Source organism: Hemicordylus capensis, chromosome 4, assembly GCF_027244095.1.
Source record: "Hemicordylus capensis ecotype Gifberg chromosome 4, rHemCap1.1.pri, whole genome shotgun sequence".
Taxonomy (NCBI): Eukaryota; Metazoa; Chordata; class Lepidosauria; order Squamata; family Cordylidae; genus Hemicordylus; species Hemicordylus capensis.
The window spans coordinates 130,984,014-131,001,587 of NC_069660.1; the positions used below are offsets into that span (position 1 = coordinate 130,984,014).

Genomic DNA, 17,574 nt, shown 5'->3' on the forward strand with positions numbered 1-17,574 from the left:
TGGGGGGAAATGCTTCTCCCCCCAAAAAAGAAATGAGCCATAAAATGGCTACTCCTGTTAAAATGCCAATGGGAAGTGACCGCTGTCACTTCTGGACCTCTAGGAACCACAGATATGTGGGTTTTAACCCTTCCGTATCCACAGATAATGAAATCAGGTGTCAATTAGACATCCGTGAATACGCGGTACCACATGTAATGAAGTTTGCCTGTACTACATTTTTTAAAGTATGCACCTAAAATTGTTGAGCATCACATTTCCAGTTGTTAGGGACCTGTGAATGCAGAATACACATTTGCAGACATGAGCATCATACGTATGTCAAGGATTAATGATTGGCTGCCCCTTCTTGAATGTATAGCAAGTGGTAAATGCAGGTTAGCCTCTGCATAGTGTGTATATTGATCCAAAAGAGTAATTCTAGGAATGTGAGCTAAATTACTAAATTATAATTGTTGTACATGACAGGTCTTAAAGTTTGCAGCATCTGATCATGAATTGTTCTCATAGTTTAAGAACCAGTTCACACATGGCCCCAACAGAGACACTGTATGTACATGGTGGAGTAGCAGGAGCATATTTTGGGCTCTTTCTGAAGTCTTGGTTTGCATGAAACATTTCTCATGTAGTGAAAGGGGGATTGAGCTGGAAGCTTACTCCTGTACTCCACTGCATGTGAGACTATGCTTACTTGTATGAACTGGTCCTATTTCTTGCCTCTGTTCTTACTCTCCTTGTGTTATGTAACATTTGCTATGGTTATAGACTTATAGTTACCACTTCTGTTTTCCTAGTGAGTCCCTTTTCCTTTAGGATTGGAATAATTTCAAAAAGGTTCCTCTTCTAAATTATCAACTAAGGTGTCTTAAAAAGGTATAAGGCCATGGATAGCCATTCATAATGCTATTTGCCTAAGGATATTGAAATATATGTTTTGTCCTTGGAGTGCTTGAAAAAATACCTCCTACACATCAGTCCACAGTTGCAAAATTATCTTTTGTTCCAGTAAACGACTTTTACAGTATCTGCCAAAAATGCATATAACTACTCAGAACTGATCTCTTACTGCAAAATATGTCACTAATACCACACAAATGTATGTTTTGGATCTTGTTAAGAAAATTCAGCTTAGCCGGGATGTTGCAGATATTTGATTGTAGAAATTGGTGGGTTGGGTTCAAAGAACAATGCATGGAAACCCTCCTCTCTGCTTTCCTTTCGTACGATGGGTGAACTTTCTTGCCTTCTCTAAGATCTAGAATAGTTTAGGGTCAAACACACCAAGCATTTGGAGGCAACTTGACCAGGTGGCTGGTTGAGCTTAAGAGCTCAGTGCCCTCCATTCTCTTTAGTAGGGGGTGGGAAAGAATGCAGTACCTCATCATGCCATATACCAGAGTTTCTTAACCTTGGTCCCCAGATGTTGTTGGACTACAACTCCCATCATCCTCAGCCACAAAGGCCATGTCTGGGGATGATGGGAGTTGTAGTCCAAGAACATCTGGGGACCAAGGTTAAGAAACCCTGCCATATACCATTCATCTTCATGCACTCTTTTGAATTCTGGGAATCTAGAGAGGGGCATATTAAACAAGCTAACAGGGGACTTACTCTGTTTTTTCTTCTTTCAGAACTCTATCATTCCTGGTCCTCCATTCTTATTTGGAGCGTGTTCTGTATTACTGGCTCTGCTTGTTGCCTTGTTTATTCCTGAACACACCAACTTAAACGTTCGATCGAGCAACTGGAAAAAACACTGTGGTGGCCACGGCCACCCACACAGTCCACAGGCCCCTGGGGAGGCCAAAGAACCTTTGTTGCAAGATACAAATGTATGACAGCAAAACTCAAGGACTCCTAGAGCGAGTTTCTTATTTTTATTCGTTTTCACCTGCAGTTCTGGATGCACATTCCATTTCCATCGAAAGTGTCATTTCTTAAGATGATCTTAAGAAATCTCTTTGCATGAAAATTGTAAGAACCACAAACAGGAAGTGGAAAATCCTCCAAAGAAGTTACAATTTATTTGTTTTTTAAAAACTTATCTAGGATTTTTGCCATAAAGTCCTGATGAAATATTAAATCTTTACATCGTAATTTTGAAACAAAAAATATATATCTATATATATATTCAAGGTATCAGCATGTGTTCCTGCATCAGTTTCCTGGAGGTGTTGAGCTTTATTCTCTTCATGCTGGTCTCAATGAGACGTACTTGCAGGACTTGGAGACCCATTTATTTTAACTGTAAAATCTTGGGTCAGATGCATTCAAAGCCTTAACGTAGATGCACTTGACTAAGAAGGTGAATTGGGTTGATCTTGGACGTTCAAATCAGTGTCTGGTAGGTTTTCTTCTAGTCTGAGGTTTTACTAACACAATCATGTGTTTGAACACACATCCTGAACAGTACACACTCCTTTAAGTGCATTATTCTGCTAATTCTTTATTTGAATTGAGTATAGTGTCGATCTGTAGTACTTAAACTAGTGGGTAGTGTGAGCCTACTAGATTTTATTACTGGCTCTAGAATTCTACCTTCCTAAATACAATTTGATACCACTATGCTTTGGATGTTTTGCATATAAGGACCTCAAAACTTGAATACACAAAGTCAACTCTAAGCTGATAGCCTTGAAGATGTCAATGTGCTCTATACTGGATAGCCCTTTCTATTACTAGACAGGATCACTGAAGGTTTTGGAGCCAAGGAGAAGTGGCAGTTGATCTGCCTTTTCCTGCTCCCTTATTTGGGACATGGAGTTTGTAGGGGGTGAGAGATGACTGCCCTGTCTAGTAATGGAAGTGTTGATCCTTGCTCTATAGTGGCCTTTCAGGACTGTCACAAGTAACACTTCAGAGCCAAGGGTTAGTCCTGCAGTTTCAGGACCACAGTACAGGAGAGAGCTTTATACAATTACTGATGTGAATTTCTCAAAGTGTATATTTTTGTGTCCAGTTGTATTATTTAAGTGTTCCTTTGTATAAAATGTGTATAAAGTATTGTATAGTTCAAAATGTTTTCATCTTGTGCTGTGGTTATTGCTTAAGCTTTTTTAACTTTTGCCACGGTTGACTAAAAGCTAGAAAATATGTAAATACACTGTTAATAAAGTTGAATATTTTAGTGATTTTTAGAAATTATTTGAAACAGTTCTGAAGATTGATATACTGTTTATGTGGATAGGTTTGTTGCCTCCTTGTAAATAGTTCTATTTTTATACCTGTTCTTGGTACCTGTATATTTGGGGTATGTGTACTTTTTAAAGTAAAAATGGATACTTATCTGTACTTATCTTTGGTACAATCTGCCAGCAGCTGTGGAAAATATCTAAAGCGTGTTAATTCTTTCCCCCCCTTTTAGCTCCAGCTACTTACAAAGTTTGGGAGGGAGCAGAAATTGTATAGTTCCAAATGGAGCTGAAGGTTTGTGAATATTTTTTTTTCCAAAAATGAAAGGGTTGCCCAACCACTTCAGTCCTGTTGTCCAGATTTGACTTTTTGTTCAGTTTTGGAATTCTTGTTCTAGAAGAGGGGAACTACAGCTGAAGTTTCTTCATTATGCTTCTGCTAAACTTCCATCTTACTGTTAACACCATTAACATGCTAGAAGGCTGGCCATCTGTAGTTCATAAATAGCTACCCATTTGTAGAATTAGCAGTTATAGGAAAAAATTCATAACTTTCAGTTTTGTCCAGGTTCAACTACAAACTCTTCTTTTGTGCTTAGTCATGACTTGAAATTTAGGTTAGCAGTAGAGCCAAAATCTCTACACAGCTTTATCACAACATGTGTTTCACTAGTTGAATTGTTGAAGGGGGCTGAAGAGTGAGATTCAGGAGGGATATAAAATGGAAGTCAAGAGTAAGCACCATTGAAATCAAGGCATTCGGGACAGAGTTAGCATTGCATCCCTTCTCCCCTCTTCCACACGAGAGTGGATTAGCTACTTTATTATTTTATTTATTTCATTTATATACCGCCCTTCCAAAACGGCTCAGGACTTGATGGAGCAAGACCTCCGCACTTCAAGCCCTGGTTGCTGGAGAAAACCCAGGCAAGCTTCCTTGATACCCTCACCATTACCCCCTTTATCAGCCTGAACAGCAAGCTCAGTGCACCACACAAACTGAGATGCCAGAAAGAGCTTGGCTGTTTCTCCCCCGACCCCCACCCCACTGCCATTTCTCACCAAAGACCCCAGAGTAAGACACTCCCTTCTCCATAACAACACACCAAGCACTGATCTCACCTAGGACCGTTCCTCAACTAGCAAACAGAAAACACATTCCTGTAATAGCCCTCCAGATGGCTAACCCCAAGTCTAGCCCCATAGCTACACCTTATTAGAACAGTGTGCACTGAACAGCTAGGCCATAGAGAGTTTGGGGATTAGACACACTAAACATACAACTACAAAATAAAAAAGTGGTTTATTTTAGCAAAGGGGGTGGCAAGGGCCTGGGTTTGTAAAGGAGTGGGAAGGGGAGAGAAGTTACTACTACATAATAAACCAAATATAATGAAAAAACTAACTAGCAGATCCTTGTGAATGACAAGACAATCTTGTCCACAAGACAAGAGAGATTACATGTTGACTCTCCAAGTTCCACCAGGCTGATGGCCTCTTCCTTCTCTTGAGTGTGGCTTCCCTGGGACACAGGTACTCTTGGGGGCAGGGCCCAGCCAGCCAATACAATGTTTTTACTAAACATAAACTGAAGGGTGTTGGAAACCACAGGAGCTAGAGCTTTACACTCGAGTGTGAGGATTTTGTTGCCATGCCCATTCTGTTTAAAGGGGCTAAGGAGATGTGCTGATCTGTTCTCAGCATGTGGTGGCCATATGGCAGGCTCACCCCACACCTTGATATGCAGGAAGAAGAGGACACTCCCGGGGCAGAAGGTGCTGTACTCAAGCCCATGCACTTTTGCTCCCGCTTCACCTAAGCAAAGCATTCATTTATAGACTACTTGATATATGTATCTCTTGGTAGTGTACATTGCTTACAATTACAGCAACAAACAAAAAATTTAAAGGTTTTTTTTTTTTAATAGAGTGGTACTCATGGGAATGAGGAGGGAGGAGGAAGTAAACTCTAGGGCCAAACCTGAGATTATTATACTCTAGTTTTACTAAATTATATATAACAAATGGTCTGCAGATGCTTCCCAAAAGTGCCACTGCCACCCCAAGGACATCATAGAGCCCATTCAAATGTCCTGGGTTCCTGTCTCTGTAGCCACCCCTAGTATCAGGAATGGTCACTCTGAAGGACAGGGAAGGATCACTCTTGCATGAGGCTAGAAAAGAAAGACAGTTGCTTTACCCAAAGCCTGCAAGATACTCACCCTCTATTGACATCTGTGTCAACCTTGTGTTAGCATTTCTTTTGTAGCTCTAAAGTGTCTTGGAAGAGACTCTCTCAAGGGGCATAAGCAAGAAAGTCCTTTAGTGCAGCCGTGTTTGGTCACCTCACATAGCAGCAAAATGAAGCTTCAACAGCTCCTGCTTTCAGCTTTGATGGTGCCTGACAGATCTCCAAGGTAAAGTGTGCCGTCAAGTTGATTTTGACTCCTGGGGCCCACAGAGCCCTGTGGTTTTCTTTTGGTAGAATATTGGAGAGGTTTCCATTGCCACCTCCTGTGCAGTATGAGATGATGCCTTTCAGCATCTTCCTATATTGCTGCTGCCCAGTATAGGTGTTTCCCATAGTCTGGGAAACACATATCCCAACATGCCAGTGGGGATTTGAACCAGCAACCTTCTGCTTGTTAGTCAAGCATTTTTCCACTGCACCACTTAAGGTGACTGCAGTAGATCTCTAGCCCAGTCATATTTTTGATAGTGATCAACAGGGCACTGCATGGATGTAGGAAAGGAGCACGCTAAGCCCAGACACTTCTAAAACCACCTAGAGATGTACATATCCAGTGGTATAGAAATATAATAAATTAATTAATTGTACAAACCCAGTGGCTGTGGAAGCAGCAAATGGAGCTAAATGCAATCATGTTGCTTCTGTTGCCACCTGTTTTTAAAAGCATCATGGATTAGCTTGTTGCTCTACTGTAGCCCTGTTCAGAGCCTTACAGCTCTGTTACACTTTGCCTCATGGCAGCCAGTGACTGCAGAGGCCAACTAAACAATGAGGTGTTATGCAAGGATCATGGTGCCAGACAGTGCTCAAGGACTCGCACAGCCAACAACTAACCTAGCAGACCAGGTACTACAGAAATCTAGGAGATTCACAGACAGCAACATGTCCATTGCTTGGTCAGCCTTTGAAGGCGAGGTGCAATTGCAACAGTCCTTCCTAGCATTGCAATCGATCTTCCACAGATTGATAGGTATGGAAGGCTGGCCGAAAAGGTTACTCATTCAACCTGAACTGATTTTCCTGCTTTACAAGCTGATCTGAAAGATTTGCTTCATAAGTTCAGCTGATCTTCCAGCACCTGATAGAGATCCCTGGGAATCTGCTAAAGGTTGCTTACCAAGCTCATGTTGGTAACCATGGCATCCCTCAGGTTACAAGCGATTAAAATGTTAACACCTATATTTCAGCATTCATTTCATCACATCACCTCAAGATCTCCAAGGTGTACAATCAGGAACCTAGTACCTGTAATGCCATGGCTTCCTTTGCAGCAACACTAGAGTTACAGTACTTGTAGCCACTCAGATTCTAATCCAGGCAAGCTGTTTCTTCTACAGGAAAGCTGTTTGACCCTTTCACAAGCTACCTAGCTAGCTTGATGAGTCACATGACTGACATTTTTAGTCCATCTTCAGGGACATAACTTATCCCGATTATTTTTTTCTTTGATGGCGAGGACATCCTACTTCACCTGTCTTAGTTGGGTAAATTTGCTGACCTCTGATTTGCTGATTTCTGCAAGAGAAATCAGGATCTGTCTCGGTGGACCTCCTTCCCTTCATTTTCAGTGTTGCTATCCTGTTTGCCGGGCCTTACATACTGAGCAAACAGCTGCCAATCCAACGGGCTAATTTACAGTGGCTCACAAGGGACATGAATGCCTCTCGGCTCAGTGACTCCTTGTGCAATAGGTAAGCCAGTATTTTGTTAAATGCAATTAATTTTCTGTTTTTAGAAAAATAGAGTCTGCAAGCTTTACTGTGAGGGGAAGAGCCTTAAAATTAGCATGAGTTAGGACAGGAGTATAGAAAAGACCTTTATTTGCATATAAGCACTGATTGATTTATTACATTTTTATACCGCTCCATCCAGAGGCTCTGGGCAGTGCACAACAAAACAAACCTGTGAACAATCATTTAAAACAATCAAAACAATACAAAAAAATTAAAAACCTGTTTAAAACTATTAAAACAGAAGCATTCAAAAGCAGTTTAAAAACCCTGGAAGACCAGACCAAAATAAATAGGTTTTAAAGGCTCTCTTGAAGGCCAACCACGATTCCAAACCATCCATTTCTGCCGGGATTGCATTCCACATCCTAGGAGCAGCTACAGAGAAGGGCCTATTTCCAAGTCGCCACCAGACATATCGGTGGATCTCTGTAGGGATCCATGATCCCTCACAACTGGGTCTTCTGCACCTGCGCAGAAGTCCCGCAGAGGAATCTATAGCTCCAATTAGGCGCTCTCTAGCCCTTTAAGATGTAGGGATGCCGGAGTCTATAAAGCAGACTGTAGAGCACCTCCCTCTTCAGTTCCTTCTAGTCTGCCACTTGTGCTGCCTCGTGAAGGATCTGCTCCTTTCCCCTCGTTCCTGTGAGGACAGTAAGATAGATATTTTTGACTACTTTTTCGGCTTGACTCGGACTATTTTTGACTTTTTCCCCCCTCTGGATTTTTCTCTACTTCTTTGACTTGGACTGGTTGACTACTCTCTGGTGTTTTCTCCTCCAAACCTGTGACCTCAGACTGGTTTAAGGACATTCTCTGTTTAGTCCCTCTGGCTTTGGAAGTTTTTCTCTGATTTTTGGCTGATACTGTTTTGACCTCGTAATGTCTTCTCTGAAGGCTTTCAAACATTGTGCTACATGCACAGGCATCATGCCTTCTTTGGATGGCCATGAGGACTGCTTTATATGTCTCGGTGATAGCCAAAACACGATCACCTGCAAAGTTTGCCTTTCTTTAAAAAGAAAAAAAAAAGCCTGCCTCAGAGAGCTATGTTTAAAAGCTTCTCTCTGTGAAAATATTTTGCGCCCTGGGACTCTGAGACTGAGCCTGCCATTGCTGCTAAGAACCTCTACACTGGGCCCCTGTATGCCCACCTTGACATCGTCTTGCTCGGCGCTGGAGAAGCATTCTGAAGGCACTTTTAAGAAGCCTTTGGATAGAGGACAGGAGGCCTCTTGCAAGCATAAGCGCGATAGAGACTGCTCTCCAAGGATGCGTATTAAAAATGCTCGAAGTCGGAGGCCTCGAGTACAAAGAGCATGCCTGGAACTTCGCAGTCTCTGCCCTTGACACCCAAGTCAATGCCTAGTTCTGCCCACAAGCCGGAGTCGACGTCAACCTAGGGACCTGAGTCAGTCTTGATGCTAGTCAAGACACCTTCACTGTCAACGGTGCAACCAGGGACTTCTTACTTCCTCAGGGACTTGCGCTCCAAGGCATCGACTTCAAAGTCTACAACGTCGAAAGCCTCAACGCCTAGTGCTCATGCATCAGGACATAGGAAATGCTCAGAGAGGAGCTCTTGAACATAGAGGACTGTGCCAACGCTGCCTCGACGTCAGCTCCGGTGTCGAAAGTGTACTTGACACCTGCATTTCGAGCTGATGTCCAAATCTCTTCTGCAGGTCTATCACCAGTTCGTTCACCACCTCCTTAGTCTATTGTCAACTCTACCGTTTCCCGTCAGGAATGTAAAAGTCTTCCTTCTATGTCATCTACCAAGGGATATAAACCTTCATTTTGTTACAGGCAGAACAAGCAGAAGCGAGGGTCGTGGTCGAGGGCCCAATCCTCCTTTCATGACAGCTCTTTCCGTTGCCCCCAGCATGCCGGTCAACAGGTCAAGCCCAGTTTCAAGAAGGGTTCCAACCAATGACTACCCCCCGCTGTCACTTCCTCTCCAGGTAGGGGGCAGGTTGCAGTCATTTGCAGCGGCCTGGTCACAAATGTGCACGGATGCTTGGATACTCAGGACAGTGTCCCAGAGCTATGCTCTGGAGTTCGACCATCTTCCTTCAGACCGCTATCTCCCCACTCCCCAGTCCCACAGGGGTCAAAAGTCGCTTCTGATGATGGAAGCTATCCAGCATCTGGTCAGCATTCAGGCAATCGAGCCTGTGCCACTGGGGGAGCGGGGACAGGGGATTTATTCGATTCTTTTTCTGGTTCCCAAAAAGAACGACGAGTGGAGAGCCATTTTGGATTTGAAGTATGTCAATCGTTTCCTCATAAGGAGGGGGTTTCGCATGGAAACCCTTTGGACAATTTTGATGGCTCTCCAGGAGGGCGATTACTTCTCGTCTGTGGACCTCAAGGAGGCGTACCTTCATGTTCCTATCCTGGCCCAGGACAGATGTGTCCTGCGGTTTGCGTACCAGGGGTCCCACTTTCAGTATTGGGCGCTGCCCTTTGGTCTTTCGACTGCACCAAGGGTGTTTACCAAACTCATGGTGGCACTCGTTGCACACTTGAGGACCAAGGGGGTTCACCTTTATCCGTATTTGGATGACTTTTTGCTGAAGTCGTTGTCCTTCCAGAGGGCCCAGGAGAATATACAGGCAACCCTGTCTGTTCTGGAGTCCCACGGTTTCATGGTGAACTTCAAGGAAAGCTCTCTCGTTCCCCAGACGAAACTGGTTCATCTCGGGGCTGTTATCGACAGTCGAGGGGACTGTATGTCTCCCGCCCCAATGCAGGGTCAAGCTTGCATCCAAGTGCCATTGCTTAGTCCTACGCCCCAGGTCTGATCTCCTCTCCCTGAGTCAGTTGCAAGGGCTCATGGTTTCCACCATAGAGATCATTCCTTGGAATCGTTTCCACTCCCACCCCCTCCAGTGGCTGTTGTTGCCATTTCAGGAGCAGATGGCCAGTCGGTCCAGGCTCCGGGTCTCCCTCCCTCCGCGGGTCCAACGCTCCCTGCGATGGTGGTTTTCTCCAGCAGCAAAAAAAAAAAAGGGGGGGGTGAGGTTTCTTTTGATGCCTCGGGTCCAGGTGACAACGGATGCCAGCCTTCAGGGCTGGGGGGGGGGGGTCATTGCCTTCATCTTCTGGCTCAGGGGTGCTGGTCAGAGGAGAAGGCTTCTAACTCCATAAACTGACTAGAGTTGCGAGCGATCAGGCTGGTTCTGCAAGAGTTCCTTCCCGTGGTTCACGCCCAGCACGTCCTGGTTTGCACGGACAGTGCAACCGCCAAGGCCCATGTCAACCGTCAGGGCGGTTGGGGTGGGCGGAGTGGAGTGGGCGGAGGAACACCTTCTCTCCTTGCAGGCGGATCACATCAGCGGGGTGTCCAACACCCTTGCAGATTGGCTCAGCTGGTCTCACATGGACCCCACGGAGTGGTCTCTGGACCCCCAAGTCTTCCATCGGGTGGTTCGGCATTTCAGCTGTCCATCCCTGGACCTGTTCGCCTCCCCGGTAAACGCCAAACTAGACCGGTACCTCACACGGTATCAGGTTTCCGGGGCCACGGGGACAGACGCTCTAACATTCCCATGGCCGAGGGAGTTGTTGTATGCCTTCCTCCCCTTCGCCATTCTATCTCAGACCATTCGGAGGATACGCGAGCTTCAGGCGGAGGTCCTTCTGGTGGAGGCCATGGTTCTCAGACCTGGTAGCGCTGTCGTCAGCTCCGCCAATGCCCCTGGGGTCCCATCCTCAGCTTCTCAGTCAGGGTCCCCTTTTTCATCCGGAACCAGCGTGGCTTAGCCTCTACATGTGGAGGTTGAGCGGGAGGCTCTAGTAGTTTCTGGCTACTCTAGTTCTGTTCAACAGACCATTTTGGCTTCCCACCATCCTTCTACTGTTCATGTATATCAGTCCACTTGGAAAGCATTCACGACCTGGTGTGCTTCCTCTGGGATTCCTCCTCTTTCGGCTTCTGTTGCACAGGTGTTGGGGTTTTTGCAGAAGGGTCTTGATTCTGGGCTTCGGCCCAATACTCTCCGTCGTCAGGTTTTTGCCTTGTCTACTGTTTTGCAGGTGCAGGGAGTTCCCGCACTATCAGCACATCCTCATGTTCAGAGGTTTTTAAAAGGGGCAGCAGTTTTGAAGCCGCCTATGGTCCACAGGTTTCCTACCTGGGACTTGAATTTGGTTCTCAGAGCTCTCACCAAGGCACCTTTCGAGCCTTTGCATTCGGTTCCTCTACGGTTGTTGACCTTTAAGGTATTGTTTTGGGTGGCAATTACTTCTGCGCCACAGGTAGCAGACTTGGGCGTGCTATCCGTGCGTAATGAGTTGTGTCTAGTTTATCCTGACTACATTTTGTTACGTACTGATCCGTCTTATTTACCTAAGGTCAATTCAGTTTTCCATCGTGCGCAGGAGCTGATGTTGCCTTCTTTCTGTCCACATCCTTCTTGCATGAAGGAGAAAGAATGGCATACGCTGGACGTGTGCAGGGCTGTTAAGATCTACCTGCGGCGCACGAAGCCGATTCGGTCCACAGAGTCCTTCTTTGTCTCATTCAGGGACTGTGCTCTGGGCAGGCGAGTCTCCACTCCTACGTTGTCGCATTGGATATGCCAGTGTATCCTACTGGCATATTCTGCTACAGGGGCTCCTGCTCCTGCCGGGATCACTGCCCACTCCACTCGAAGTGCGGCTGCATCTGCCGCTTTTTCCACCTTGGCGCCTCTGGTGGATATTTGCCGGGCGGCAACCTGGGCTTCTCTCTCGACCTTCATGAAACATTATAAAATTCACGATTGGACCTCGGCCGACGCCTCTTTTGGCAGGTGCGTTTTGCAGCAGGTGGTTCCGCAATAGGACCAGACTTTGTAGCTCCCACCTTGGTTTTTTCATTGGGCTTTGGCAGGTCCCATCCTGTCATCGGATACAATCCTCTTCTGAGGGAGAATGAATCGTTGGCACTTACCTGAATGGTCATTCTCCTCAGAAGTATGGATTGTATCCGACCCTCCCGCTTGTGTGTCTGGTCTTTATCTTTTCTAGCTATCTTCTGCCTGTCCTTCACATATTTATGTGGGGAGGTTTTCCTCCTGGGCGGTCTGACGTCCCTGGGGTGGTTTTTGAGTTAGGGCATTGCTCGTTCCTGACGAGTCTTTCATGTTCCTATTCAGTCTGTTCTAATTGCCATTTTCTTTGGCTCTGTTTACTGTGTGTTTTCTATCTTTTGGAGCACGAATTCGCTGGCTAAGTACTGAAGTCTGAGGGGCTGGTCCCTCCCTCCTGGCTAGCCACAAAGTTTTTGATTGGCCCTGTCTGTGAAGCAGTAGGTCGTGACAACCCATCCTGTCATCGGATACAATCCATACTTCTGAGGAGAATGACCATTCAGGTAAGTGCCAACGATTCATTCTCCAGTGTGGAGATTTGCTAATTCCAGGTAAGCATTTTCAACGCTCCTCTGAAGTTCAAGTTTTCTAGCATGTCTATATGGTGCATTAAAGACAAATTGTCAAGAAAGAAAGGTTAGCAATGCTTCTGGCTGTATGAACACCACTGTAGTGAATTCTGCTGTAAATTCCTCTTTTGTATGAACTTCCCTAAACATAGGGAAGCTGGAGTAAATAGCCACATGGAAAAGCATTGTGGTGGGGGAAGATACCCCTAGTGTTACAAACAGGGCGAGGAGAGATATCAGAATGTCCTCCTCTACTCCAAAGAGGAGGAACACTCACTGTGAGCCAATGTTCTGTTCTCAGGCAATAATATTCCTAAATATCAAATTGCTGTTGCTGTTTAATAGGTACTTAGATTTAGTTTTGAGTAGTGAATTCAGCTAACTTCAGTAATGACTAGTGAGACAACCGCTAGCATATTTTTGTAACCTTTGTTCACCTAGCTAATCCTTATTAACAGTCAGTGCTAAACTTTTGAAAATCAATTCATGCTGTGCTGATGCAGATGTAGTGTTCCCAATATCTGTAACAATGCATCCTTGTGGTGACCTGGTATCATTCCCAACACTGGGCTCTGCGCCTGCACAGTAGCCACCACAGAATGATTTGTCAGCGCCTTGAGGCAATCTGAAGCCCTGCCCTTCATGCATAGAGTGCATTCGGACTCTTTTGGTGGAAGAGCACCTTTCTCCTCAGTTCCTTTCCTTCTGGCGTAGTGTGAGCTTCCTTAGGGATTCACTCCTGTCTTGGTTCCTGGAACGACCAAAACAGCAGTTTTTCATATTGATTATTGGTTTCCTTGGACTTTCGAACTGCTTCTGACTACTCTCTGTCTAACATTCAGATTTGGTTCTTTGGTGAATTTTTTCTGGGCTCTGACATCGGACTCCTCGACCTTTTTTTGCCCACTGTTTTTGGATTAGTTCGCCCCCGGTCTTGTGGACCAGCACAATTTCTACTGTGCCTAGGAGAGAACCATATTGTCTGATCATGCAAAATCTGCCTTTCTTGAAGCAGACTAGGAAAAGGAGATAATTGCAGTTGCAGGCTCTACGAGACCACCTTGCGTCCAACTCCGATGCCATCGACATTGACAGCTTCGTCAATCTTGAACTTGGCTCGACATCAAAGCTTCTGCCAGACTCCTCATCTGCCTTATTAAAGAAACTGAAGGACGTCCCAAAAGAATCTCACAACATAAAGAGAAAACATAAGGATTCTGAGTCGTCTTCAATCCCAAAGCACCCTAAGATGTCATAGGCATCTTCAGCTTTATTTTTGATGCCACTGTCAACATAGACATCATCAAAATCAGCTGCTTCCTCGACCAAAGCACCTGCATCTTCAACTGCTTCTTCTACGCCATCAACATCAACGACTGTTGAGTGCTGCTCCTCATCTATGCTGCCTCTGGTACCGCTTTGCCCACTTGCATCGTCGCCAACGCCTTCTGCAGTTCAAGTAATCTACTCCCATTCATCGTCTTCCTCACCAGAGTTACTTGTCAAGTCTGCAGTTCCACCATCATTGAGTGTCCTTAAGGCTCCACCGTCAACATCGATGACCACCGTGCCCCCAACATTGTCCATAGTTTATCCATCCCCAAGACTGACTTCGACATCAATGGACCAATCTCTTCAGCCCTCATCAGCACTGGCTTCTCCGGCCTTCGGCTCAGGATTCCCCTTAGCATAATCAAGGAATATCCAGATGCTGGACTTCGATGCCATGCTGGATTCTCCCTGCATGGGCTTGAGGATGGACCCAATGCTGAGATTTCTCCTGTTCCCAAGACACCATCTGCCTCACCTGCCGGGGTGACTCCAGTTGCTTCCCCTTCCTGTCTCCCATCAACTTGGAAAGAGCAACTTAGTTTCTCTCTGCTGGCTCCTTCCCCATATTGATACCAACTGGACTATTGGAGCTCTCTGGGTGCTCTAGACCACGGCTATATTCACCAGATGGGTCTAAATCTTCCCTTCATTTGGGACTTTGCCAGATGATAATGTCCCCAATAACCCACCAAACTCTCGCACAGAAGATACCAAGACTTATAGATTTAAGGTCTCTGAAATGGCAAAAGCGCTTGGCCTGGAGCTAAAATTTCCAGCCCAAACTGTCAGTGACCCAGTTTATTATTTTATGTCTGCAACTACTGACTCTACTCCTGAGGCTTTGCCCATAATGCCTGTTCGTGTCAACTTAGTGAAGTCAGCTTGGGAAGCCCCATCATCTACAACCTCAACCTCCTGTGCGTCCTGCTACGGTGGATTGCTGGTGGCATGGATTGCGCCCAGTCTCCTCACCGGTATCTGGCAACAGAGAGGACCGCTGTGGCCTACAGGCACCAGCGAGGTCATCTGATACATCTGCCATTTTCCTTACAGGATTTGCGCAGTCCCGAGTTTTTGGTGGGAACAGGCGCTGATGGGCGGATCTCTCCCTAATGGCCAGGAGTCCGAAGGTCTTCCTAGCGGACATCAGCCAAAAGGTCGGCAAGAGGTGAGGAGAGGTAACGGATAACAGAACGGACAGTAGAAGAAAAGACATGAAATAATATTTTTTTAAAATTAAAATTATTATTATTTTCTTTTTTCTTTAGTAACTAGAGAAAACTAATAGTAGTAGAATACCAGGTGAAGAATAGATTGTAAATAGTCAAAAATAATAGGAATATAAGCAGAAGAAAAGAAGAGGCCTAGTTAACAAGGCTAAAGCCAGCAAGCTGTAATGCGAGCCTTCTGGAGCAAAGGCAGGAAGTAGAACTGAGGAGATCCGCCCACATGCACTGGGTTAAGGATCTTCAAGTATGACTACTTCCTGCCTTTTGGAGCATGTGGGGGATGTAATCCCAAGCTTGGGTGACCTCCTACACCAGCCGAGAATGGAGAATTTCAATCGTGTACAGGAGGAGGACTGCCAATTTTTATTTAAGCATCCCCCCACCCCCAAACTCTTTAGTAGTCGACTGCGCACTCTTCAAAATTTGAGAAGTGGCATTCTGCTCCAGTGGACAAGGAGGGCAGGAAGTTTGAATCTATGGGGTGAAAGATTTATTCTTCCACTGTACTAAAGTGTTTATATGGCCTGCATGGCAAAACTTCACTATTCCATCTGGGAGGGATTTAAGACCCACATGCAGAACACCCCGGCACCTTTATAGGCACGCTTTTATGAGCTTCTCACCAAATCTGCTGACATTACCAGACAGGCCCTGAGCACTGCGAAGCACCTAACAGAGACACAGTCCCATACCATGGCCAGTGCTGTTACTCCACAGGCATGCCTGCCTTTGATCTTCCATGTTGCAACAGGACATGTAGGACAAGACTGCTTAAAAAAAAAAGCTCACAACCGCCCCTTGGGGTTTTGAGGGGGTGCCAGACCAAACTGGCCCGGTCTGGTTCAGACTCGAACTGAACGGTTCCATGCACATCCCTAGTCCAGGGTTGTGAGCAGGATCTCCCGAAAGAAAATTAACTGCATTCTACTCACTCCGTGGTAGATGAGGCAACCCTGGTTTCCTCTTCTCTTCTTCCTCTCTGAGATCCAACTGCCATCTTTGTCTCCGTCCAGATCTCCCTTACCAAAACAACGGGCAGGTCCTGCACCAGTCTCAGGACCTTGAACATGACAGCGTGGAGAGTGACCTTTTGAATAATATTCTCCTTCATAAACGGAAGGCCTCCACAAGACAAAACTATTCCAGTGAGTGGAAGGATTTTCAATTTATGCCCAGTCCAAAGGCTTTGATCTCTCAACAGCTTTGGTCCACCAAGGCTTAATCTATCTTGTAAGACAGGATTGTCTAATTCTTCTATCAAGGTGCATATATCTGCTCTATCTGCAATGCACCCCAGTTGGGGTTCCACATCCCTCTTCTCACATCTGGACTGTAAATGTTTTTTGAAAAGACTAAACAATCTTCCCTCTAGTCAAGGAACCAGTGGAACCCTGGACTCAGGTTCTTTCTACACTCACTGAAGACCCCTTCGAGCCCCTGTCTTCAACTTCCCTGAAGTTGCTTACCTTTAAAGTCACCTTCCTCATAGCGATTACAACAGCTTGGAGAGTTAGTGAGCTTTCCGTTTTAAAGTATGGACCTTCCCTACACGGTGTTTTATCCTAACAAGGTAATGATGTGTACTGGCCCAGCCTTCCTTCCCAAGATAGTGTCGGTCTTTCACATCAATCAGGATATTGTCCTGCCCACCTTTTTTCCTGGCCCCTGTGACGCCACGTGAGCAGTCATTGCATTCTTTGGATGTCTGTAGGGCTGTTTTGTACTTGGCACATAGTCACAGGCTCTTGTTACCTTTTGAGGGCCCTAATGGGGGCAAACCAGTCTCCACACAAAGGCCTTCAGAGTGGCTAGTTCAGGCTATTCTCTGCTGCTACAACAAGCAAGTTATTACTCCACCCTATACCATCTGGGCTCATTCTACAAGAACAGTAGAACCTCAGCTGCTCACCTGTCACATGTTAGCTTTGCTGACATCCACAAGGCTTCTACCTGGTCATCAAATCAACCTTTCATTCAACATTACATCCTTGACATTCGTTCTGTGGCTGAGGCTGGTTCTGGGCGTTCTGTACTTTTAGAAGTTCATTAAATCCCACCTCCTGTTTTAGGGAGCTAGCTACTTGCCCAATGTTGGGAATGATACTGGGCCACCACAAGGATAAACAGATTTCTTATCTATAACTTGATCCTTTGGTAGCCCAGTATCATTCACGATGTCTGCCCAGCCTCCCCATATATCAGTTGCACTTCCCTCACTGACCTGCAGAAACTTTGATCCAACGCTGGCTGTCCAGGAACTGAGGAGAAAGGCCAAAAGAGACCAAGCACGCTCTGCACACAAAGGACAGGGCTTCAGAGCATCTCAAGGAGCTGATTAATCCTTCCGCAGTGCCTACTGCGCAGGTACAGAGCCCAATGTTGGGAATGATACCAGGCCACCAAAGGATCAAAAGTTACAGGTGAGCAACCTGTTTTTACATCTGCATAAGGCCATATAAGCATGGCAGAGAGTG

General features: G+C 45.7%; 1 protein-coding gene across 1 annotated transcript in view; it reads left to right on the forward strand.

The window, feature by feature from the left end:
• The window catches only part of MFSD14A (major facilitator superfamily domain containing 14A), a 29,055-nt gene extending 25,764 nt beyond the window's left edge, over window positions 1-3,291 (forward strand). The window contains exon 12 of the mRNA XM_053247517.1: window positions 1,632-3,291. Coding sequence (XP_053103492.1) covers window positions 1,632-1,838 — 207 coding nt within the window. The 3' untranslated portion in view covers window positions 1,839-3,291. The remainder of the gene's footprint in view (window positions 1-1,631) is intronic.
• Window positions 3,292-17,574: the final 14,283 nt, after the last annotated feature.